Below are 27,689 nucleotides of genomic sequence, written 5' to 3'. Positions count from 1 at the left end.
TGACAACTGCAGCCGCAAGCCAGGGCTGTGACAATCCCGCCCCACAGCCACAACCGATCGCGGCCAAAGCCGCAACCTGTGGTTGCAGCCACAAGCCGCAACTACGACTATTGCAGCCGCAACCGCAGCTGGCCACAGCCATAGCTGCAAGCCATGTCCGGGATGGTCAAAAGCCTCGAGCGCAACAATCACAAGCCACCGTAGCCATAGACGGCTATAGCGCAAACCGCAGTCATTGCCGCCGTCCATAGCCGACCGCCGCCAACTACGGTCTATAGCCGCCATGCCATCAACCGCCGTTAAAAGTGGCAGCCTTGCAGCAGCCCCAGCCGCCATCGTAGCCACCAGCACAGCTACAGCCACAGCCACCGCTACAGCTACAGCCATAGTTGCAACCAAAGTCATAGCCAAAGCTGTAGCCACAGCTGCAGCCGCCGCCATGTCCCGTCGCTACACCCGCCATCACGCCCCCCACCACCCAACTCATGTCGTCGTGCCTACCTCCGCTCGCCGATGTCCTCGCCACTGCGCTCGTCGCCAAGCCCATCGCCGCGCCGACTTGTGCCACCGTGCATACATGGCCACCGTGCCAACTCGTGCCACTGTGCCTACCTACGTCACTATGTCTACCTACGCCGCCGCGCCTACCCGTGCGCCATGCCTACCTATGCCACTGTGCCTACTCACGATGTCCTGCTACTGCACCACCCGTGCCACACATGCACCTAGCCAGGCATACTTCTCTCTAGAGTAGCCTCGAGGGTTGCAAAACGTCGGGCGACTCACTGCCGCCAGTTCACTACCGTGAAGTACATGCCGCCAAAGGAAGAAAAGATGTTGTCATCGATGCCTATCCCTACCTTTGTCCATCGTTAGCTAGCTTTAGTCATCACTCACAATTGATGTCATCGTAGCGATGCCTAACATCGTCATCGTTGAAGTCTGATGCATACCCCATTAAAGTTGTCTTGTGCCTCTATGCGTTTGTGCCATCCAATGCCCGCCGCTATGAACTCCTAGAGTAGCTTCTAGGGAGACATCCGCCGAATAACCTGTCGCTGTAGTTCACCGCCGAGAAGTACATGCCGCTGCAGGAAAAATAGCAGCCTCTATCATCGCGACACATGTCTTTGTTGGCTATAGTGAGCCATAGATGAAGCTCACCCCACCACCTTTGCTGACACGGTCACCCTGCGCCACCATCTACTGATTAGCTGCTTCCCTTGTGGTGTAACATGAGCCGCTTGATCCTGTCACATCGTGTTACATCATTACTTAGCCCTCGCGCTGCTCCAATAGGTGCTCGAGGCCTTGTTCAACATTGTGGATGACAAAATGTTAGAATAACAGATCGTGCTGCCGCTTGGGGACAATGAGGACAAAGGCCATTAGTTCCCTTTCATAGGCCAAACAAGCATGAGTCATGGGCCTGAAAGTTTGGCTGAAGTATGCCACCGGCCAATGGTGTTTCATAAGCACAACCCCCATTGCCACTCCAGAGGGATGTGTTTCCCACACAAAGTCCTAAAGAACCAGGAAGGGTGAGAACCAACAATATGAAAATGCCATGCTTTAGATGATCAAACATCGTTTGAACTTTGGTGGATGACTCAAACATGCCCTTTTTGGAAGTTTAGCCCGCCATGAACCGCCTATAGTAGCATGCCAATCTAAGAGTTGTCATAGAGTGAGGGGGGTCGGCCATTATTGGAAAGCACCCATCTTGTTAGCATTTGTGGCTACATCCGTAGATTATACATCATGACCCACATACTCTAGTTAGCACTGGAGGAAGAAACACTTTTTGGTGTTCACATGGAGTGACTAGACCAAGTGAAACACTTCTTGGTGTTCCATGTTGCTATTCCTATGTGTGGTGATTCAGGTGCTCGTCCTGAGTGGGGGCGTTAAATGAAAATGTCATCAAAGAAGATCAACACAAGCCTTCAGAGTAGGGTCAGAAGACAAGGTTCATCAAGGCCTAAAAGGTCGCCAACACAATGGACAAACCAAACACCATGATGACATACTCGTAATGTCCTTGTTGGGTACGGAATCCATTTTTTTTATGTCGTGCTTGTGCATCTGAATTTGGTGGTACCCGACTTGAAGTCAAGCTTGGACAAATAAGCCATACCATGCAATTCTTCAAGGAGCTCATCGACCACGAGGATCAAATACCAGTTGGGGATCGTGATCCTGTTGAGCACCCAATAATCAATGCAGAACCACTGAGCGTTATCCTTGTTGCAGATCAAAAGAGCTCAGTTGATGCAGGATGACTAGGACTGACACGGGTAAGATAGCTGACTATTTGATGCAGGATGACTTGGACTGACATGAGTAGGATAGGCTAACTCAACTAGGGATGGATAAAACAGACCACACACCAACACGATTGATTTCGAACATTTAAATCCATTGAAAATATTGATGGTGCAGCCCCGTTCGTGAGTCGTGGGTTGGAGGACTATCTTACAACCACTGTAGTAAAAACAAAGCTCAAAATCCAATATCTCAAATGGTCAATCACGAGAAGATTCAAACCTATTCAACTAAGCCCGACGGCTTGTGGAAAAACAGACGAGAAACACTAGACGGGAAACACTGACACCAACGAGGAAGAATGTACCTTTGGCACAAGAGTAGTGCGAAGAGGTGATGCAAGAAATTCTCAACGCATCATTGGCGGGGACGAGTGGCATGCGCTTGGTGCGCGGGCGGGAGGCTGTGAGCGCAGCGGGCACGGGCGTGTGCGCGACAGCTGCATGCGGCCGGCCGTGCGTGCGACGGGCGTGGGGGGGGGCAGCCATGCACGCAGCAAGCACGCACTGGCAGTTGTGCACACGGCAGGCGCGGGCGAGCAGTTGTGTGTGCAGCAATGTGGGAGGCGTAGGCAGGCGGCCCTACGCATGGCACGCACGGGCGACGTGCGTGCTGGGGGGGCGACGGCGATGGGCAGAGAACTCCCCTCTCGACGGCGGCAATGGTAGTAGAGAAGGGACTAGGGAAACTTCTCTTAGAAGAAGAAAAACTTCAATTCCAAAATAAAAATCACCAAGTAGTCCAGTACAGCATTGGCCTATGTATAGGCCTTGAGGAAAGAAAAAACATAAAATAACTGTAAAATTCAAATCTAATTTTAAATGGCGCTCGAATCCCAGTTCTTAACTTGACGTTGGCGACGTGTCATGTAGGGTTCGCCCATCCCGATGCCGGTATTGGATGCCAGTATCGAGACGGATGTTGAACCGGATACCGGATATCGATATCGGATATCGGTTGCTACAGTGCCGATATCCAATACCGGTGTTCGTCCCGATACCGGCATCCGTCTCCGTCTCAGGGGGACAGATGACGGTAACGGATATCGGATGCGGATATCGGTTTTCGATATCCGCATCGAATTATTTATCTCTCTCTCTTTCACTCGTTCGCACTGGTTCACTCTCTCTTCCTCTCGTTCCCGCTCTTTCTCGCTCTTTCTCTCTCTCTCATTGGAGCTAGTTCTCGCTCTTTCTCTCTCTCTCTCTCTCTCTCTCTCTCTCTCTCTCTCTCTCTCTTTCGCACTCGTTCCCTCTCTCTCATTCGCTCTCGTTCTCGCTCTATCCCTCTCTCTCCTCTCTCCCTCTCCCCCTCCCTCTCTCCCTCTCTCCCTCTCGCTCTAGCTTTTCATGCCTCTCTCTCTAAAAATATGAAAAGCACATTAAAACCATGTTTATCTCTCCTAAATCTTTGGTCGGTTGGCATCTCACATTTCGTAGAGGTAACGTGGGAAAGGGGATACCACAAAATATTATTATTTGGTCATACAACTTAGTTATTATATACAGGATACTATTTTTTATTTCTTCCATATGGGATAGAGGGATTCTGGTTTTGTGTTAAACTCGGAATCCCTTTATCCCATATGGAAAGATAAAGAAAATTTAGTTTCTATTTATTGGAAGGCATACTGGTTAATTAATAAATTTATATACATATATAACGCTCTTAAAATAGCAACATACACATAGCTATTATTTTAATATTTAGTAATATATCGACCTCATTTAATACTTACTAATAAAAGTTTCTAAAATCTCCCATGTGGGATAACTGGATTCAGAGTTTACGCTAACTTTGAATCCTGTTATCCCATATGGAAGAAAAAAACAATTGCACACTATATAATAACGGGCATTGAATATAAATCAAAATCAAATAATGTGATTTAAACTAAGAAGTCAAATGTGAAAAGGTTGATTATTTTATTGGTCGATATCCGGATATCAAAAACCGGTATCCAGCATCCGGTATCCAGTATCCGATACCGTATTCGTCCTCACCCCCCCGATATCCGATACCGATATCCGTCTAACCCCTTATAGATGGATATCGATCGATATCTGATATCCGATATTCAATACTGTCCCATTTTTTCCCGGATATCAGATATCGGTTGTCCGATACCGGATGACGGACGGATATCGGTTGGGCGAACACTAGTGTCATGACATGGGACATCTTGTGAGGTAGTGGTGTCACATCCGGTGATAGTGCGCGGTCTTGTACGCCATCATCAGCCCAAGTAGGGGTTGCACAATGAGTGAACGATGCCAGCATCTAGTTTCTTACACACCAGATGCTCCAACCCATTCTTTTGGCAATGAGAATAGAAATACTGGTGGGAATTGATAGCCCATAGGCTGTCCTATGGAGGAGTAGGGCCTTGGGAATGGCCTGGGAGGGGACTCCCTACAATCTAGAGATGATGAAAAAGACTAAAACAACACAAAGATGGGGCCCGTACATGAGTGAGCCGCAATAAGACCACAAAGAAACACGACACGAAGTAAAACAACGCGCATGCGGCTTTCTCAAAACTGGTAGCTGACATTTGGGTTCTTCACATCAACTCGGGCTCTGCAAAGTGGCTGATACCGAGTCTGGACGCGCTCGCCTGGATGGTCCTCAATCATCAAATAACGTAAAGAGGATGAGGTAGGGCTTGTCGATGAGATGAATGATAAGTCCAAATCTAGGGTTTTAATGTACTTATTTTTTTCAGACTTAACCAACAATATTTATCAAAAAAATTTCACTTGAATACTCTATAATGAATATAGGGCAAGTAAGGGGTCGATCTAGAGAGAGTCAGAGATTTAATTTCAGAACTATTCTAAAGCTTGAAATGAACAAAAAGAGTTTAAGATGAGAGATATAATTTCTGGGATTCTCTCGATTTTTAGATAATTTCTATAATTTTCTATGGTTAAAAATGAAGCCAAAATACAAGTAAAACACTAAAAATATTTTAAACAAATTTTCCTAATTTTAATTAACAGCAGAAATCAAAAAAAAATTAGAATTTCTGGAATTTAATCTAAACTAAAAAATGACTATAAATATTAAAAATGAGAGTTATAGGATTTTAAGGAATTAGAAAGTAATTTCTAATCTCCCTAAGTTTTATACTTATAAAATGAACAAAATTTCAAAAATACTTGTTCCGTAAATCGCGTGTGGCGGTAGTGGCGAAGTAGCAGTGGAGCGCGGCAGTGTAGTGGCACGAGCGGCAGTTTGGGCCCTTGTGTCCGTGGTCCGAAATCAGGCCCGTTGAATGGCCTAGGGTGTCAGCCTAATTGGGCTTGGCCCAATTGAATCAGGACTTAGATGAATTTTCTAATTCCTGACACTGTGCTCTTTTTCTCAGCTGGTGCACGCACTGCCTGCGCACTAACCAGTGGGCAGAAGAGTGTTTCTATCGCACACGTTCCCAATGGTAGTGCACGGTAGCAAGAACAAAATTCCCAATTTTTTTGCCTAAACGATAGAAGTCGTGTGCAATTTTTAAAAAACCCTAAATAGAAGATGATGGAGGATCTAGAGAGATATAGGGATATATTTTAGAGAGAGAAAGAAACTGCGCTAGAGAGAAAAAATGTCAAAAGGAGGAGATACAGAGAGAGAATGAAGAAGGGGTGCAGAAGGTGTTTGAGATAGAATTTGAAGGTGCAAATGAAGGAAGTTTTTATGAAATTTTGAGGAAATAAACTAGGGTTGTGTATGAATGTTTGGCGAGACAAAGAGTAGATTCTAAAGAGAGAAAGTAGGAACAAAAATATTTAGAGCAGAAAAGTGATGGAAAAATGGAAACCCTAAAATCCGAATGCAAATCTGGTCAGCTCTGAATGCTTCCTCTCATGTCTGGATCCTTATATTTTTCCAGGATCAGGCATTTTTCAATCCAAAAAAGAGAAGAGATTGAATGAAAACTTCAACAAAGTTACATTAAGCACGTTGAATAACCTGGATTCTGAAAATGCCTTGTCCTGCTGGCCAGCCACTAGCTAGATCACATCCAAAATGAGGGAAATGAGGGGAAAATGAGCATTTATACATAGGAAGAATTAGTAAAATACCCCTTTGGGCATTTTTTATTCTATTTTCTTGCCATTTTGCATCTTTTTCCCCATGGGTGAGAGCTTCGCCTTGTGATCTTCAGCCTTGTTCTTTGTAAGGCTTTTGAAAGCCCAATGGGTAGGTAAGGTAGTGGCCCATCTCCTTAAGATTTCTCTTTTGAAGGTCCGCAACTCCACTTGATCCTTTTAAACCCCTTTGTAAAATCACTAAGCTCTCTCAAAAACTCTCCAATTCCCTAAGTTTTATCTTCTCATTCTTGTAAATTTCTGCATGTTTGGAACTATAAAGCCTCATTAATAATCAAACTGCTTGAATTCACACAAGTCAAGGCGGTTAGTGAAAAATAACCAGAATGTGTAGAAATTGGAATTTATAGCTAAAGCATAAACATTAATTTAAATCAAGTAATAACATGATAAATTCCCAATTAATAGTACCAAAATCATCTAAAATTTATGCAAATAACCATGCATTGATCATGTTATCAGTATACATATGCTCAAATTGCACAAAGGTCTGTTGGGATGGTGCCATGTAGCACTTGTACTACTAGTATCTCAATTGCCTGCTAGGGTGCGCCACATCCAATCCACCTGAGATTTCAAGAGGAATAGGCCCCTGCACAGGTGCAAAGCCACAAATACCCCAAAATGGCATTCGTGGTGAATTCGTAGACCGACAACACGGTGACAGATAGACCCAAAATGTGGCATATAATCATACACATTTAAAAGTAATTTTGGGATTAATTCATAAGTATTATCTTCAATTTCACAAGAATTTGTATCTCCTGCACTAAATAGAGCAAGTGATAAAAAAATGTACTTTTAGTGTAATTTTTACATGTTTGAAAAGCCCAATAATTTATTAGTAAAAATATGTTTACGAAATTTTAATTTTTAATGCTCTATCTAGTATGTGAATTTATATTTTTTTTACAAGGAAGAAGTCAAAGCTGAAGAAAGAAATAGAGAAAAAGATGTAGAGGAAATAAAATGAAGAACATATACATGTATACACATATATATATATGCATATATGTTTATTGGGTCAGCTAGGAGCCGACCACGCGCATCAGCGCCCAAGCCAGCCACAAGCAGGCAAGCACCCGGGGCACTCAAGCCCACCTGCAACTGGCAAGAGGTGGTGCCTGGCAGGCAAGCCCAGCTGGCCACACAGAGAGGCCAACAGAGAGGCCCCAACAAAAGCCCACAAGAGTCCCATAGAAGCGGAGTCCGTTTGCGTACATGAGATGTATGTTATTTTCATTCAATAAAAGATCTTGGATCATAATGCTAACAATTTTAATATTTTCTGATATGGGATTCAAGATCTTGGATCGTGCCAAACCGTGCCACAAAGCAAAATGACCGATCGCAGCCCAAAGCAACATGACGGGGCTTCAAGCCAACCCAGCCCGAAGCCCGTGTTTTACGGGCTATTTTTGAAGACAGATATGATCTCAACCGTCTGATCTTCTTCAAGAAGATAGGACGGTGAGATCTATCCCATTTTATATAAGTTGTTTCATATCTATTTCAGGCCTTCCTATTGGCTGGCGAGGATGACGCGGATGCAGGATCCAATAATGGGTAAATCAGAGGAGCATGCGATGACCAAGAAGTTAATGTGGCGGCTGACAAGGTGTGCTGACATGGCAACATGTGTGCACTGGACTTATCCAATTCCATGGCTGTGATTTAATCGCAGCCGTTGGACCTAGATAAAAGCAATCTAATGGCCAGGGGAATTTCTGTCCACCCTTGGCCCTAGCCGTCGACGTCGTTGGCCGAAGGCCATTTTTGGCCGGCGAGGGGGGACCGTGAGGCCATCCAACGTCCTAGGAGGACCCCAGGGCCCTACTCCATAGGACAGCCTGGGAGGTCCCTCCCAGGCCATTAAAGGCAATCTAATGTCCATAAAATATAAAATCACTGAATAAAAGTATTTAAAAATACAATTTAATTAAAATTTAGTCTTTCACTGCTTGATCTTTTTTGATTTGTTATGGTAAGTCAACAAACATGAATCCATCCTTTAGTTAGTAATCTTGCTTAATGGGGATCATTAGTGAATGCATTATCTACCATCCTCACTACCATGTCAAGGAATTGGATTGCATCTTCTTTCTTATGTTACTATCCTCTTTTTCATGGTGCCAATGATATCTTCTCGAGCACTCAATCACCGCGGTGTACTTTGTATTATATCCATCTTAAGACTATGTAAATATAAAAGATCATAATTAAGTATTAAATTTCTTTAAGGATCACATTTCTAGTAATACGTTTAAGTATTAAATTTTTAATGATAATATTATCCAAATATTAACGTTTTATTAAAATATTTAGTATAAACCTATTATTATCGCACAAACACAGCCTAAATTTTTACTAAAATATTTAGTATGAACATTGATTTCTAAATAAATCATTGCAGAATGATTTTTTTATTGCACAAACACAGCCTTAAGTTTTATCACAATATCAAACTGTGCTGGTGAAGCAATTTGAAACTGTCAAAAATTTCACATTACAACTAGTACATTAGATAATATTAGTGCATCAAGAAAGAACAAAAAGAGAAGATATATTAGGGTAAGAACACTCATCACCCCTTTGCCTAGATGTAATTCCTATAAAAAGGAAAACCGAGAAGGGATAAAAGTGAAGAGGTTTTGTGGTAATTAAGTTTTGCCTATGTTCTTGAGAACTTATTTTACTGCTCGGATATAAAAATTTTGGTTTCACAAAGAAGAAATCTCTTTACTGATGAATCAAACTTCTTTCTAATGGACTTTAAGTGAGTCTAAATGTATGTTCATGCAAAGTTTTAGGGGAATGTTTGATGCAGAGCAACGGGTGGGGATCGAACGACCATTCCAATAACAATTATGTCGATAACAAATGCAGTGCGGATTTCGATGCGGATGCAAGTGGAAAATCAACGAGAACCACATTCAAGTTGTCAATGAAACCAGAGACCAATAATTCACGGTAAGGAGAACATGGGAAAGCCATTAGCTTCCCAATGACCCAATAGTTAATTCACGCATCTTTTGACTGATATCCGAGAGCGACGACATACCCGTTCGATGACTGTGAAAGTGGCAATAGGGTCGTGAGAACCTCTTGCCTGTTTGAGAAGCTCTGGGAGGCATCAGGAGACATCAGAACACCCTTTTATTTGCATCGAGATAGAGGAGAAGAACGAGGGAACTCGTAAACCGATGCTAGGCGACGGCGACGGGCGCTGCCACTCTCATCTTTGAATCAGGGCATTCAGGTACGTTGATGAAACTCTATGGTTGATTCATACTTTGGATGTATTAGTTTGAGTAGTTGATATTTAATTTGAGTTAAAATTTGGCACCGTGATTTCTCTTGAACCTTTCATCAAACATCTCATGTGCTCGATGAATATATATATTGATTTATATGAGTGTCAAGCGGAGAACTAATCATAGTTTGATAAGGCGGATAGGGTTTTAGATGAATCATAGAAAAAAAAAGGTCTTTTATTTTTAATAAGATAATAGAGAATGAAAATAGAGAGAAAGAATGAATGATGAGAAGGATAATACGTGGGAATTACTTCTTGGTTATGTGTCTAATAGAAGTTGGGGAGGGTGGATCAGCTAAGGGTTTAATGATGAGAGATGTATTTATAGTATTTTTATGGTAATTTTTATACAAAATCAACCAGGAAATAAGATAAAATTATTGAAACTTTGGATTAATGGATGGACTAAATTAAAACATGTTTCCTACTAGTATCCAAAAACTAATGTCGATTTAGAGTGAAATCCACTACCAAGATTTTGTTAATTTCGCACGTTGCAGAGAAAGGGGCACTGACAGCCATCCCTAACATTAGTGTGCTTCTTTAATCTGTCCTCCATGATGGTGCTGAAATGTCATCCAAATCGTGTCAATCTTTCATGAAGCTATCAGAACTCCAATATGCTTATCTTCAGCTATGAAAGGGTCTTTCATCATACCTCTTTTCATCAAAAAAAATGCCCAACATAAATACTGAAATGTATATTTATGTTTGAAGATGAGCCCCTATAGGTCATCATTGATCATGCCGATTGTTTCAACGACCTCCCCTCGTATTTACACTATCACATGGCTACATTCCCATTGTTGAAAGCCATCCTCTGCTTGATGTGAATGACACCCAAGGGTGGATGACACACAAGATAGCATCAAACAACTGTAATTAATATGTAGTTGTAGACCCTTTTTACATATTGGTGGACCACAATCCATGTCAATAGGAGTTCAAATCTTATTCGTCATTTGTATGGCCCCGCCATCCTCATTAGAAGACCCCCAACCAATTCCGACCTAAGATAAGAGGAAAATGTGATATTATGTCTTTTAATATCATCCTTTGATATTTTTTAAGAAGATTGCATGGTCGAGACTTTAGGGTTCTATTTAAAGTTGGCTTGTTATTATGTGGGCTTTGGGTCGGACAGCTCAAAGCCCAAACATTCTCTCATGGCTCATTATTTCAGATTACACTGCAGTTACAAAATTGTGAAAGGACGAAAATCCCATATTCAAAGAAATAGAAATTAAAAAGCCTTTATTAATCTCAAACCAAAACTACTCTAAACTCAAATAAAATGGCTTTCCTGGTACAGGTTCCACACTAAGACTGGGCTCTTTGTGGGTCCTATTAGGCGTAATCTGCATGTGCTTGTGATGACAACATATACTGTTTGCCTGCTTGAGTGCCAGCACTTGTTATCCATGGTCACACAACTATGTTTTCGTGCCTACTTCAGTGATTGTATTCTGAGGCTTTGGTTGGAGACTCTCTCTCCACCTATGGCTTGTTGTCACAGATAAGATCCATCAACCATTATACCCTCTTTTAGCTTCAACCCCTGAAATATAATTAACTCCAAAGAATAAATTGGCCCCAAATCGATTCCACCTGTGAGAGTAATAAATGTGAATATAAATATTACTTCATGATACTATCTCTATCAGATATTTAGTATATAAATCATGTAAAACTTAGAAATTTGTGGGCTGGCTAATCTGACCATATTTACATGTTTATTTGGATTAAATAAATTATATATGTGTTATCAAACTTAGAATGATTAAATCTATTTCTAGAATAATTTTTGAATTTTATAGATTTTGATGTATACTTTGGGGTTTTTCTGAAAACATATTCTAAAAGAAATAACTTTTGAGTCAAAATATAATTTTTCTGGAATTGTTTAATGTTTTATTCATAAAGATATATTTTATAATTCCAAATATAAAAATATTTATAATTATTGAGCCATGATTTAATTTATAAAAATAGATATAATATTTTTAAGCGCTTCATTTCCACCATGCCATGTGTCGCCATTCTATTTGTCGAATGGCAACCAACCGATGTTAAAGGTTAATTATTGGTGACAACCAATTATTAAATGTCGCTATGATTGGCGTCAGCCAATCACTCATTGCAGACGGGTATGGCATCGCAACTAGCAATGCCATAATATCGATTAATAATTAGTGGTTTTTCTTTAGCTTTTTCAATGCAAGGATGACATGACCCAATAAAAAAGAGGCTTTTGCAATAAATGTGACGCAGAGATCGATGCACAAATTTTCAAATGAATAAATTTTTTGATAGTTTGACTAGTCAAAAGTTGTGGATGTCTCATGTCTAAAGAAACACATGAGGCCATGCATACACGTGGCATGCATGTATCATATTGTTATTGGCTTGTAAAGGGGAGTGCGCTGATTGGGTGTGCACTGACATGCCACCACACCAGCTGCACCATAATTATTAAAGAGTCGATTTTAAAATTAATTTTTTATCTTTTAATTTTATCTTTTTCCAAAGGGGACACATGGCGCAACGAGAGCCGTCGATTGAGGATGATGCGAGATAATCTGAGCCGACGATTGTAATTAATGCAATGATGAAATCAAACCCAAAAAAATGACATGATGACGCTAACGAGGATGAGGAGAGAGAAGTCTTTTCATTAAATAACTAGCAAGGAATCATCGAACTTCCAGGCTTGATATCTGATGATCCAGGACTCTGACTGATCTAAAATTTTAAGGGTAGCTTCATCTTTATGTCCTTTATCCATCCATATAGTTGGATCTAATAATAAGGTCTTGATCTTTGTAAAGAAAGTGGAATTTTGAAGGTCCATCCAGGTTGTTCTTGGTGTTTCTAGTGCTTGGAGAGGCTCAACATAGAAGTGAGGAGGCTGGTATGTATCAGGACGATGTTGTGATCCTGGCCGAATATAGGGATCTAAGGTTAGCATCTTGTCTTACATTTATTATTATTCAACACATTGATGTAGCTCATCCCTCACCAACATCCATCCTCATCCATATACATTCTTAGCTATCATCTTCTACCATTCACCTCATGTGTCACATATGCCTTTACGAACTCGTCATGTGTCATCCTCCCCATTTGTCTAAGAAAACATATAGTTTTATCTACCCCTATTTCAATCCTTACTCAACTTCCATTTCACTACCATCATCACCGTCACCGCTTCACATCTTCTTACTCACTAGTTTCACTTGCTCCAATCACAACCTGATGCAGAACAACAGGACATGATCGTTCGTCCATGTCAATAGAGTGAGTGAAATGCAAAAGGGGGCTAATGCTAATGCAAGGTTTAAAATCAATGAGAAGTATAGGCTCGACGTCAAAAAGACAACGGTGACCAACAAAACACGATGAGGGGGTCCTGGGTATGCCATGAGGCTCCCAATGACCCAACTATTGCGGGTTGAAGACTGACGGCATGAGCACAACTATTGCTGCTAATGCACACACCCTCGACGCTCCAACCAAGGGCATATCGTGAAGAATCCTATCCCTCAAGTCAACAATCCTATCAACTGTGGAGACGCGCCTGAGAGGTACTAAAAGAAGTAAAGAACGTACTAGGTTAATGGTGAGCTCAAATACAGTAAATTGGCAACATTGAGGCCTTCTAGGTTGATAATGGTACTACAAGGCGTTGGTGGCGATGGCAGTTGTGGCCACAGCGGCAGCAAGGGCAGCACAACTAGCAAGGGAGACGAGCTAGTAGTTGCTATGGTCACAATAGAGATAAGCATGGGCGGTGGCAGCAATGGCGTGCACGGCGTGGCTGCTATGGGAGACAGCACACGGGGGCAAAGGCAAGGCAGAAACAGCGCGCAGAGTGCAGCAATGCCCAGCAACGCCCAGCACAAGGATTGCGTGTGGATCATTGTGTGTGGGCGCTTGCAATAACAAGGAGAGCGCAGTGACATGACGACGGAGTATCACGAGCAGCTGCAGCGTGAGGTGGCATGGCAGCACAGGACAGGGCGACGAGGCGGGTGTCGAGAGGGGGCAGGATGGTGCAGAGCGTTGCCACAATATAGAGCAGCTTGATGGCGTAGAACATTGTGGCAGAGCTGGGCGGCGGCAAGCGTAGCACGGATCTATGGTGGTCACAACGGTGATACAACGCATGAGCACCAGGCAAAGGTGGGCCAGCTGTAGTGGAAAGGGTGATGTACATCGCCACCATGGCAATGGCGGCACAACACCAGTGGAAAGCGAGCGCAAACAATGGCCCTCATGCGTGGGTGCAGGCGATGGCCAGTGCGGCGGGGTTGTGGCTTGTGTGGTGTGGACAGTGGACTGTGCGACATGGGCAGCAGCTTGTGCGGATGTGGGCAGCAGTGGCAGCCAGTGCGGATGCATGCAATGGTCACTAAAACATGGGTGGTGACCTGTGCAGACACAGGTGGCGGCCAGTGCAATCGCAGTAGTAGCTTGAGCAGCTGCAGTGATGACCGACGATGGCAGCGGTGGGGGCGGTGACTGATTAGGGCTTCCCAAAGAATGGCCATATTCATAGTGGCATTTTCATAAATAAGTCAAAAAGTAAAAATAACAATAAAAATAAAAAAAACTGTTTTTTTTTGTTTTTTCTTCTCTAATAAGTGAGGGGTTACCCTCCCCCTCCCCTTACATAGGGGTACTCATGAGACTTTAGAAGGCCCACACTATGGGTACTCCTTCCCATGTCTAGGCACAAGACATGGGCCCAAAAACGTAGGCCCACAATATGAGAAGACATCCTATAAATACTAACAAGGATAACATCAAACTCTGGGTCCCGTTGACTCGGCCGAATACCTGAAGGCCGAGTTTTTCACCTTTGTGATGGTTCCTCGCGCTGGTTGAGACTGAGTCTTTGGTGCTAGATGGTCTCCATCCCTACTACCACTCCTGTATTGCACGTCTTAGTCTCCTTAAATAGGAAGTATATGTATCCCTTCTCATCATTCCAAGTTCAAACTATAGAGAGGACTGTATCCCTATGATCCTTTCCCTATGGAGATGACCCTTACTCATGTCTAACTAATGTAATTATTTTATGAGTAAAGTTTTATAAATATTATTGATTAAACTCAAATTCACAATAACGTAGGTTATATGAGATTGTACGGGGGAAACATGGACTCCCATTAGCATCCTTGGAAGAAGCTACTAAGCTAGGTTCTATACCAAACCTTCCTATATGAACACTCATACTTGATGGAAATTCCTCATGTTATTCCTCTTGGGATCACTGTCGAGTGAATTTCCCTACACAAGCTTGGAGTGAAAGCATATGGCACGCGACACCCTCACATTTCTTTCTTCCGTTCAGTATTAATGCATTTATGCATTATGAACTCTCAAGTCATTGACGAGTGATGGATACTGGTCTTCAGATCACCTCATGATGTTATTATTACCCCAACTATCCACATGTTAAAACTATGGAACACCCCTTTTTCCATAGTCATATCATGACAAAAGTTAGCACCAATGAATTGTACATCAGCATCTAGTACTCCATGTCCTCTCTACTCAGATGCTACTAGAGTGGTTTGACTAGATCTTTAACTCGTTAGCATGCTCCATGCTTGGAATTATCTACACATTACCATAGTCTACCTACTATGGAAGATTTAGGAAAGGAAATATTCTTGTCATTCTGTAGGTTTTCCCCTATGTCCACATGATATCATGAGATTCGTGAAGTAATAGATTGAATACACCTATCGCCTAGGCCCACTTCTCCCTCATTGCTCACTAGTTACATATGAGGTGCTATACATTGGGAACATTTCCGCCTCTTTGACCTACATCACCACCTGGCAATAGAATGCCCATTGTCACCCACCACCTATAGGATCTCTCAAGCTCAACATGGACAATGCAGCCAAAGAGAATCCAGGCCCAACTAGTGGAGGCAATCTCCTTCACAATCACATAGGAAACCTCATATTCATTTTTTTCCCACTTCCATGGCATTCAAACAAACATAGTAGTAGATGATATGGCACAATACATCATGAATCTGACTTAAGAATTTTAGGTGACATGCTCTATACATGTTCTTGCTCCCATCTGCCGATACAGAGTGTTTGGAAGGACATCATCCGCTAATGGGTGAGACTTCAATGTGATTGCCACCAACTACATGATGGAGATTAGATGGCAGATGTGCTCGCCAATTGCGAGGCACATTATTGCACTCTCTCTCTCTCATATCCATTTGGCAGAACTTACCTCTGGAACCATGAGGCAGCCATCACATTGAGAGCTTCAACATGTCTTTTATTTGTACCCACTACGTCATCATCCCAAACAAACCTCGTGAGTGGCACTTAGCATAAGGCGTTTACAACGGGCATGCATGAAAACCTACCTTGGTGTTATCTACATCACAAAACTCCTATAACAACACTGAACTTAGGTGATGGTGATGCCTCCTCTTCTACATGCTCCAACACCTCAATGAACTTGAACTCGCATCTAACATCTAAGGCAAAATAAATGACCTGGGCGAGGTATGACTATTTTATGCCTTTTCTTTTTGTTTTGCACATGTACGAGTGGAGTTTCTTTGTAAATTAAGATATTTACATTCATTCCACTCCGAAAAATCTTACAAGCACTAAATCTTAATGTATATAAACCCCCTAGATGGTGTCCAAGGTAGAGTTACTTCATTCGGCGAGCGCAATCTTAGGGTTGCTTCTATTGTTGACTCATGACATAAAAAATACAAGTAGACATGCAAACATTTTTAATAGAAGAACCATATATAATTCTTTTTTAATTTTCCTACACATTGGAACATCGTAGATAAACAATGTGAATGCCAAAATTTATAAGCATCGTGGCATCAGTTTTGTGGTGGTTCAAATCTTGGATATGAAAGAAAATGATATAGGTTAGAAGGCTGGAAATCCTAAGGCCATTTTATAGAATAAAAACTTTATTTGAGGTTAGAAGGCTGGAAATCATGGAAGTCCTTTGCTTTTTGAAGGCATGGATGAGGCATCTCGATACTATTCTACAACAATTTGTGATCTCCACTATCTTTACCTCATGCACAATGTTGACTTCTAGGCAAGTGGCATCATTCCCGTGAACTGAAGAAAAGTATGAAGAATAAAGTTTTGAAGCATGAGACAATGATATTAAAGTACTTTTTGGCCACCAAAATTTCCATTCTTGATCCTTTCAACAAGAGGTAGAAGAGACAATGATATTATTTTTTATGATGTGAAAGATATTTTTACAAGTGTATCAATTTGTTAAGTTTTTACTTTGACCATTTTACTTCTCCTTTTGTTATAAAACATATCTTTATTTCCCTTGTTTCTCATCAATTACAAACATGTCCTGAACATCATGGGGATGTGACATCCCCTCACATCACCCATCTGGACCCCTTTTCATCTATCACATCATCATCATCCCGCCAACTCATCACATCTTCCATTGACATTACAAGCTCCCACACCCATCTTCTGTCACGCTTTTGTGGCATGACAAATGATACGACAGATGATGATTGCTGATAACGGTAAGAAAGAAAGGATGATGAGACATCATCCATCTATGACCCTTGCCTCATGCACATTCTATCCAGAACCCTGATCTGAGATGGAGTGGGGAAGGTGCATTACAATCTATTCATGTTCCAAGGTCAGGATGGATGGATAACTGATACAGGTAAGGGGTGATATGTGGGATGACAGTCATCCATCTGGAGCCCAGCATTGGCTGACGATATTAGGACCAGTTTTGTACTAGATATCATAAATGGAAATGTTAATGTCTTGACCAATTGATGGATATCAGATCGCAATATCAGATGTCGCTTACTATATAGTACCAATATTAGATATCATCATCCATCTCGGCATCGACATCCATCTTCATCTCAAAAGTTCAATGATGATGTCAGATGTCACTGTCGAATAGATTATCTGACACATATAATGTGAATAAAATACATAATTTAGCTATAGAATACATACTAATTGTTGCAGGGGAATTCAATCAATAACCAGTTATGCCAGACGGGTAAGTTTTGTCATAATCTAGATTCAAATTATGTTAACCTGCATAGGCCCAAATGGGCTGAGTTCATTGAAATTTAAGCCTAGATGGATTTGATCCACATCATCCCTTGATTTTTTTTTCTTCCGTTTTTTAGGTTTATCTTTCCACACGGGACAATGGGCCCTTAGATTTCAAACCAAATACCAATTTTCCGGAGCACACTTAGATATCTGATATCCCAAACAGGCATCCACCACGTCCTAGACCCTTCAATATCTGTCCCAAATTCTGGTATCGGTGGATATTTGATACATGTTTGATATACGATAACATATATGTCAAAACCATCTCAATTTTTTCCAAGTATCAGATATCTGTTGTCCCATATTGGATATTGTATTGCGGAACACTACATCAGGCAGATTCAATCCAAATTCTGGTATATGATGGATATTTGATACATGTTCGATATCTGATAAAATATGTGTTGAACCATCTCAATTTTTTCCAGGTATCTGATGTCGGTTGTCTAATATCGGATATCGTACGGCAGAACACTACATTAGGCAGATTCGATCCGAATTTTGGAATAGGGTGGATATTTGATAACTGTTCGATATCCGATAACATATATTGTACGGCGGAACACTAGATCATGCATATTCGATCCGAATTTTGGTGTATGGTGGATATTTGATATATGTTCTATATCCGATAACATAAATGTCAAACCATCTCGATTTTCTCCAGGTATAAGATATTGTTTGTCCCATATGGGATATTGTACGGCAGATTCGATCCGAATTGTGGTATCAAGTGGATATTTGATACATGTTAGATATCCGATAACATATATGTCGAACCATCTCGATTTTTTCCATGTATCAGATATAGGTTGTCCCATATCGAATACTGTTGGAACACTACATCATGCAGATTCTATCCAGAGCCCTTATCTGAGCTGGAGGGAGGGAAGGCAGATATGGCTTGATCCGATTAGATTAATAGGCAAACCTGGTCCACATGTACCAATGGTGGGTTCCACCAAAGGAGGACGTGTCAAAGTATCCACTACTAGTTTTCCCGCCACGTGGCCAGAAATTATTGGCCGTTCATCAGCAAGAGGACGTTGCATCTTATAATCCCTCCCGGAATCTCCCGTATCAGTCTTTCCGCCGGCGAGCTTCAATTTCCCGAACAGTTCACTCCCGTGGCGATTTCTCGAGTTAATCCGCTGATTCTTCCTCGATCCCTCTTTCGTTTCCCCGGCGGAGTGGCGGCCGCTGCGGGAGGACGATTTGGGGATTCTCGGGACGTATGTTCATCTGCTGGATGTTATTTCTCTTTGTCGTTAGATTTTTGGAGTTTTTTTAGATGGATTATCTTGATTTGAGGCGCTTAACGCTGTTTCTTTTTTATCTTACATTCCTATTTCCGATCATATGGTTCTTAGAAGTCCGGAATTGAGACTGTTGACGATCCGCGGAACTTTGGTGCTTGTCTTTTGATTTTCGGTCTTTGTTGTTGATGGATTATCTTGATTTGAGGCGCTTAACGTTGTCTCAGTTTTATATTATATTCCTATTTCCGATCATTGTTTCTTAGAAGTCCGGAATTGAGACTGTTGACGATCGGCTGACCGTTGGTGCTTGTGATGGATTATCTTGATTTTTTGGCGCTAATCGCTGTCTCAATTATGTATTACTTTCCTATTTCTGATCATTGATTCTTAGAAGTCCGGAATTGAGATTGTTGACGATCCGCTGAAAGTGGGCCTGATGACAATGAAAGGAATTATGTAAATAGAGTTTGCATGTGGAGGATTCGATATGCATGTAGAGTTTGCTTCCAAGAGCGGATGAAATTGATGTCTAATTTTTACCAACGCTGGGTCGTTATTTTCTGAGTTGGTGGTCAATTTTGGATACTTGATGTTCCACTTTCAAGGTAATTATAATCAGACTGGTATTTGAACTGCTAAGTAGAGCACTAAAAAAATTGAAAATTTGGCGAAAATCAATGAATTGGTATTTCCTAGAATTTCGAACAGGATTAAATGTTGGTATTGTCTCACTACATTTTTATTGACGAAATTTTTATTGTTTTACTTCTTTATTCGAGGAAATTTTTAGGTGGATAAAACTGTATCTTCAACCCTTCTTGTGTTTCGCCAAACAGGTCATACTTTTAGTTAGTCTTTTCTATACGGAGAGAACTCACTAGAAGTTTTTTATCTTTCAAGCATCTGCGTTTACTACTAGTGAGTATCGTTTTTTCTCTATTCATGAAGTGCATCGCAGTAAATCTTTTTAGAATAGTGAAGACGACTTTTTTTTTATTCTCACCGCTTACCTATGATTCTATGTGGTGAATTGTCAACTGCTGCGCAAACATAGAATCATGGAAGCATACCCGCATGAGTTTTTAGTGCGGGGACATTAAATTTAGAAAAGAATTAACGTTAATTTCTTACTGTCGGAATCTGAAAGGTATTCTGAAACTCTCTGGTTTCAGGAGGCATGTAAATTGATAGGAAAATGGACATTGCGTCAAACAAGCTGGTTGTTGGTTCGATTGCAGCTAATGTGCAATACCATTCGACATACTTCTCTTACGGAAAATCATACCTTCACAAATTTGGTGGCCGACATGTTTCTGGCGTGAAACCAAACTTCTACTTTGATCCCTTAAGGTGGTCCTTTAAGAACCCTAACTTCAAGCAGACACATCTGTTATGTCTGGCAACGAAGAGGCAGAAAGATTTTGTAGGGCATCCTGAGAGCGGTCCGGACTCGGCTCGGTAAGGGGTTCCATAATCTTTTCTTTGTGATAATATTTTGTCTGAAAAATCCCTCTTTATGTTTTCTGATGACAGTCAATCTCTTGTGTTTCATAAAATCCTACATTTGTTATTCCAATTGCAATGGATTTTCATAAATTGTTCAACCTGTTCCATTTGATACTTGTAGGATATGATTTGACACTATTAGAAAAAGGCAATGTTCTCACTGTAGGAGTGATTTTAAGCGCAACTTTAGGAGCAAAATGGAATTGAAGCGAACGATGTTCTGCGATGGCTGATTTTATGTTACTAAGTCAATAAATCTGAACATTCATGTTACTCAGTAAATTCATCTTCGATTTAAGATTTAGGCATAACCTTCTAACATCCACAGTCAACTTTGAGAGGTTGAATGAGGTATGTTTTCCATTTTATTCCACGGGAGCTCATTTTTTTAGTCATTTGCTAGATTTTAAATTCTTCATTTTGACAAATGAAGACTACACCAAGTGTCAATTTTGGGGAAGTACTTTGCCACCATTGTGCATTTTTTTCAAGGAAACTGCCCTAGTGCATTATTTTGGGCAAAAGACCAGCTCATTTTCAAGAAAACTGCCCCTAGGCATAACCGATTTAATGCAGATGAGTGATGACAAAATTACATGAAAACCCCTACTGAAGCACCAAGTGTAATAGTGGTGAATGTGAAACATCATTTACTCCCAACTCACTAATCCAGATTTCACTTAATCGGAGAACATTACTTCACGTGACAAGCTTATTCTTCGAAGTCCCTTTGCATTAGACCACTCAGTTTTTGATCTAATGCACTACTCTGACTTCAGCTGCTCATTAATATACATGGGTTACTCTAGATCCGTGGAAGAACGATTAATATGTTTCTTATTTTTCATATGTTTTTTCAAGAGATGAAAGTGAAAAATGAAGAATTTTTTCATATGTTTCTTGTCTTTGACAGTCATAGGTCCCCTAAAATTCACTCGTTCCTCCAAAAATATGCAACTATACGGCTAGAATGAACACATTACATTCATGGTGATAAATTTGCCATATATCTAGTCATTTATACATTTATTTTTATATATTATGTTAGCTTTATTTTTTTCTGAGAAAGGGTCCTCATGATATTTAAAGAGTGTACAATGAATGGTTGATTTGATATGGTGTTTTTCTGCTTTCAAATGTGAGAACTGCTTGTTATGGTCCTTTTAATGATCCTTTTTAGCACCAAAACAGAGAATTAGTTCTCACTACCTAGTGAGGGTTTACTGGCTTATTAGGTTATTAACGTCGTGTACTTTTTCTGACATATTTCATCAGTAATGATGTCTACTTAGATTTCATTTTCCCGAGCGCCTAAAGGCATTCATATATCCTTTGAATTAAAATTTTAAAATTCTCATTAGATGAATTCAAGAGATGACACTGAATGAGCTTTAGCTTATTCTTTTTCAACCAATGAATGCCATGTTTGGCAGTGTCATTGGCTTTTTAACCGGATTTCAAAATCACTGTAGCGACCTACGATCTATGAGGTGTTTTGGAACATGGTTGTCCCCAAGAGACGTTTTACCTAAATATATCGAGGTTCTTAGGGTCTCTACTGAAGAATCGCAAAAATCTGGGACTTCAAATGGATTTGTACTGCAGATATACCTCGTAAGGAAATAATCGATGCCCTGGTTAAACTTCTCCCAAATTTTTACATACTCCTAGAGTACTTGGTTTTTATAATGATTCTTGTTATGTATCTTATGAGTCTCGTGCTCTCTTTCTTGGCTCTTTGTCATCTTTTCACCAGGTGTGTAGATGGAGGTGAAAATGGTCGCGCTGCGCAACTCAATGATCCAGTGAAAAGAAGTGACTTGGTGTCTTCCGGAAATGGTTTTATGGAGGCGTGTAGATTTGCGTACAATGATGCAAAGTTTGTAAATGACAGAGCAAAGAACGACCTTGTGTTGCTCTCACGGTATAATTATATTTTCATTTTTTTTTCCAAGTTTTCTTCGTTTATCTAAAATGACTAGACTTCGTTTGCATTCCCTGTAGTCAAAGTACCCGTAGGCTTTTTAGCAGGAGCCTCATGAATGCCATTACATGACCTTTTCCCTCTCTCGTTCATTCCATAAATGAATTCAGAAATTTTCACCAATTATTACATGCATTTCCCTCAACACCCAGACCAAGTTGAAGACCAAATTTTGCTGCATAAGATCTTCTTTGGATCATTATTTCCTGTTCATCGTGGTCAATGATATTAGACTCTTTATGTTCATCGGTTGTACTTCTGATATCGCTTTCTTTTCATTTGTTACCCTGTTTTTTTATCTTCCTTGCGTTAAGTTTCTTCTTTCTCTTATTAGTTCTTTCTATCATGACATAGTGGCTTATCAAGGTTAAATGATCGGGCCCGCCAAGATTTCAGGGTCCTTGGACATGAATTTCTTAAGCTTGATGGTAAATGTCGTTATTCTTTCTAGTTAAATAGATCTCCTTCTATCAAAGTCCTCCATCGATTGTAATATTCTTCTCTCATTGTCATGACATGCTTACTCTTTCCTCTCTGAACATTGAATGGTGTAGCCCGTGCCAGAGAAGACACGGAAAAGATTGATGCAGATGTGAAGATGAAAGCTGCACGATTAAATCATATAGCTGCGGTAAGGTTCTCTGCATGAAACTAGTATATTAAACATGTCCTAGAGCCCAATATATGATAGTCTTGTGTTAATCACTTTAAAAGTTTCTTTATATGTTCAGATCCTTAAAGACAGAGCTCAATCAGATTTGAAGAGAGTGGCAGATCAGCATTGGAGCGATGGAGCTCTCGAGGTGCCATACTTTCTGTGAAATAGGTTAATTTTTAATCTTTCAATATGCGTCAGGTAGACTGTTCATTTCAAAGTTTTTGGCACGTTTAGTCCTATGCAAATCCTCAAAATTCGTTAACATTAATGAAAAGTACTTGGTTCTAGGTGCTGATCTGTTGAAATTAGTTATCATTGAACTCTCTGAGGTGTCGACTATTCAGTTGTGGGCCAAGTTCTTGCATTTCACTTCAAAAGTTTTTTGCATTTCATTTTTGTGGTTGACACCAAGGTGTTGGAGATGGACAAATCCTTCTTTGTGTCTTTCTCCATCTATGTTCTGACCATGCAGCCCATTTGGGTAAGTTTGATATTCTGGATGGGGTTTATGGGCCTAGACATTTAGAGCGGCCCAGTTTTGGTCACTTCAGTATTCCGTTATCCAAAAGAATAGGAACTTTTTTTGTCTTCTTACTTTCGCAATCCCCACTTATTACGATCCCCAACCCTTACTGAGGTTATTTTGTTATTTTGGCTTTATTTTGATTCCCATCTGAATACTTGTGGCTTCCCTAAGGAGGAAATCAAGAAACTGTTGTGAACTAGACCAGGAGATCCTCCCAGAGGGGGGACAGACCCAGATAAGGGCCAGTTGTCATTTGGTTTCGTCCTTTTTTGCTCTATCTCTCTTTATCTACCCTTCCAGGGTCATTCTCAATGGAGACCTACCCAAGGTCTTGAACACCACTCTCACCAATCTGTCTGTCTCAGGTCGTTCAGCCATCCATCGATCCCTCATCTCTAGAACCGTATACTATATGAATAAGAATAAGGCTGGCAAATTGAACTTACTTTTAGGCTGCACCTGCCATACATGTGGATCCTTGGGAGAACATGATTTTCCTTGTATCTTCCTATTTTTTGTTCGTGTGACTCATCCTCATGTTGTTTTTCAATCATGGGCATATTGATTTTTTGCAGGCAGATTTGCGGCGTGCTGATTTCCTTGTTAAGCGCCGTGCCATGGAAGATGCTTTTATGGCATTAAAGGTACAAAATTGTCCCTACTTATCTTTACAGAGGCCTCATTTCATAATAACATGAGTGATTTCTTAAGTCAGGTAATGAATTTAACTTCACAAATTTTCCATCTTTTTTTAAAAAAGGTTATCTGAACTACTAAATCATTTAATAACTGTATTAATAATAAGCTTTCAATCTGTCACCTTCTTCTCATAAATTTCCTTGTATTTAGTTAGACATGTATATTATTCATTTTTCTAAGACGCAGTTCACTATTTCTTAGGCTGATGCAGGTTCATCACCGGTCTCAGGTGATCTTCCTTATTTTCTTCAAAATGAAAATCTTAGGCTGATCCGATACATGAGCACTACTAGATCTCACACTACTTCAAAAACAATTATTCTTTGTTTCCCGGTGATTCTGACAGTTATTAGTTCAGATGTTGACCTATTGCTGTTTATGCTACAAATTCTCCCAGTGAAAGTAGTTGGTTATATCTGAATTCATCAGTGTCATATTAATTCTTGGTTTTCCTGATTAAATACGCCATTATTATTATTATCATTTAATTAATTTATTTTTTTTATAATTGTGCAGTTTGTCAGTGATATACATAACATGATGGTCGACAAGATGATTCAGCAGTATGTTTTAAGGAATGATAAATTCTATTTTTCAAATGTTTAACTTTCTATAAAATAACTTCTCTATGTATCTCATTTTAGGCGCAGAGAGGAGGGTATATTTGGCGACGGGAGTATGGATTATATAACCCTAGAGAGAAATGGAATAGCTACAGATCGCTTCCCTGGTGAAGTTTCTTCCGATCGAATTACCGCCATTCAGGTTATTATATTCATTATCTGAATACCCGAGAATAAATTTTACACAAAACCACCGTAGTAAAATGAAAGAAATGTAGGAAGCGTACTGGAGCATGGCATCGGCATTTTCTGAAGCTGACGGAATTGACTACACAGATCCTGATGAGGTGTACATTTATGACATTAAATTTGTGGTTTATTCTTTTAAATTCACCTTTTTTAGCTGTTATGTGTTCTGACATGCCGAGATAGGTCAAAGTTTTTCCGTTAATTTATTTTGTTAATTTCCTCCTCTCATTTTTCTATTTTGAGTATGAAAAAATCAATTTATTCCCCAAGATTTACGGTAATCATATTTTGTGCCATTTTATTCTTTTATAGCTTGAGTTACTGGTGACAACGCTCATAGATCTTGATGCGATGGATGGTAAAAGTACTGTCTCCCTGCTGGCAGAGTGTTCCAGCTCCCCTGATGTTAATACAAGGTATCGTTTTTAAAAAAAAATCTTTGTACTTAAACTTAGTTCCTAAATCAAGAACTAATGTTTTTTTATTACGATGCATTTTGATAATTGAAAAATGGATGCTTGATGCCAAAATGTGAGTAGCCATGCAAGTATTCTAGCACGAAATCAAAATTATTTGATGATTTTGAAATTGGCGAGCATTTGATTAAAATTGACTAAGTATCTCATGTATGTCAGCGTTTTTTACTGTAGAACAAGATGTCTTCCCTGTAGCAGAAGACGTAACTGATTTTGTAATAGGTTAAAATCACTCGACCTGCTTTAACTTTTTCATGATTTCAAGATATAATCGAACATCAGATCAAATTGATCGATTACTTCTTGTCTATTTAGTGCTCCTACAGATAAATCACTTGAACTGTTATGATTATTTCGCTTGATTTTTGCATTGGTGGGGTGAACCCGGTTCATTTTTAGCAAAAAATGGTCCCTGTATGGAGCGACTTGATGAGTTACATAAAAATCCTCCAATGAGAATGATCCTGACGCAGATGAAAGTTTCACCTTAAATTTTAGGCGCTTCAAATGGGTTTTGAGGAACTCACTCATCATTTACCGTTCTATCTAATCCTTTTCTTGGAAAATCTGTTCGGCTCTCCTTAAATTTTTCATTTTTATTCTTCAAGTCAAGAATCTTTAATATTTTTACCATCCTACTCAGCAATGTACCCGAAAATCAAAATTCATCAATGATTAAAAAACAGCGTTCTTTGTCCCTTTCCTTTGATTGAAGTGTCATTGTCTTTGAAATTTCTTTTTTACTTGTTTATTTTCATCAGGAGTCAATCTTTTTCTGTAGACGGAGACTCTCTCCTCCCCATGTATATTAATTTACCTGAATAAACAGGAGAAAGATGAAAAGACATAGATTTCTTCAATTTCCTCCATTGCCAACCTCTTTTTCTTGGGTTATGTATTTTCATTCTTCAACTGCATAGTGCACAAACATGTAATGATAATTTTTTTCCTTGGTAAAGCTCTATCAAAAGATGATTGAAATAGGGTAGTCACCTGACAAAGCGGTAACCGCCCAAAAATACATTATGTGATAGTCATTTCCCAACTTTCCTGTTACTGAACCTGTCCCTTGTCTAGGTCGTGAGTTCACGATTTAACATTTAGGGTTTCAGGGTATAGTTAAAGTTATGGATTTACACTTTAATTAGGATTAATTCCTAATATTGAACCTACTTTATGAGTCGAAGCAGATTTTATTGGTCCAAATAGAATTTTTTGTAATTATGTTCCTGATCACATCAACGCCTTGAATCACTATTTAATTCATATTCATTAAATGATTGAAATTTAATTTCTGTGGCGAAAAATTTTGCTCAATCTTCCAAACAGCTGATCGGTAATCAAGAGCTCATACCATTTCTTTGCATTTCTTTTTTTAGGAGAGCTTTGGCAAACGCCCTGGCCACTGCCCCCTCCATGTGGACCCTTGGAAATGCCGGCATGGGCGCATTGAAGGTGAGAAAATGTCTTTACACAGAAATTCCGAAAATAGAATCTCAGAGACTTAAATCATAGAAACAAAATCAAATCCGTAAAAAATCCGGTAAGTTCATTTTTTTTTTACGTGTTTGTTTTCTGCAGAGATTGGCAGACGACAGCAACCCAGCTGTCGCTGCGGCAGCTTCTAGGGCCATTGATGAACTGAAGACACAGTGGGCCCTAGAAGAAGGTGACACTTTTAAGTTCATGGTGAATGACTTTCTCCAGAGGGAGAAAAAAGACATTAACATTGATCCAGATGTTGAAGATCAATGACTCACGAGGTACAGCATCATCTCTGATGCTTTCTCTGTTTCTGTAAACTAATCCAGGGGTTCATAAAATAGATATGCGGTGTAAAAACTATGAATTTTATTAGAAAAAACACTTTACTATTCACGTGTTCAA

The 27,689-nt window shown here is 40.1% G+C and overlaps 1 protein-coding gene across 2 annotated transcripts; it reads left to right on the top strand.

Annotated features, from left to right (window-relative positions):
- The first annotated feature begins 18,955 nt into the window (after positions 1 to 18,955).
- Positions 18,956 to 27,689, top strand: LOC144703010 (senescence-associated family protein). Of its 2 annotated transcripts, XM_078575079.1 has the most exons (14): positions 18,958 to 19,114; positions 19,978 to 20,059; positions 20,314 to 20,599; positions 22,404 to 22,571; positions 22,986 to 23,059; positions 23,186 to 23,262; positions 23,363 to 23,434; positions 24,391 to 24,459; positions 25,031 to 25,077; positions 25,159 to 25,279; positions 25,356 to 25,424; positions 25,639 to 25,742; positions 27,182 to 27,257; positions 27,384 to 27,689. In XM_078575079.1, the coding sequence occupies exons 3-14, from the start codon at positions 20,337 to 20,339 to the stop codon at positions 27,555 to 27,557; spliced, it is 1,314 nt and encodes a 437-aa protein (XP_078431205.1). In that variant the 5' UTR covers positions 18,958 to 19,114; positions 19,978 to 20,059; positions 20,314 to 20,336; the 3' UTR covers positions 27,558 to 27,689. The 2 variants fall into 2 exon arrangements, with proteins under 2 accessions (XP_078431204.1, XP_078431205.1); XM_078575078.1 differs by lacking the exon at positions 19,978 to 20,059 and having other exon boundaries at positions 18,956 to 19,114.

Source organism: Wolffia australiana, chromosome 5 (assembly GCF_029677425.1).
Source record: "Wolffia australiana isolate 7733 chromosome 5, ASM2967742v1".
In the NCBI taxonomy this organism is placed as follows: domain Eukaryota; kingdom Viridiplantae; phylum Streptophyta; class Magnoliopsida; order Alismatales; family Araceae; genus Wolffia; species Wolffia australiana.
This window is presented reverse-complemented; position numbering and strand designations above follow the sequence as displayed.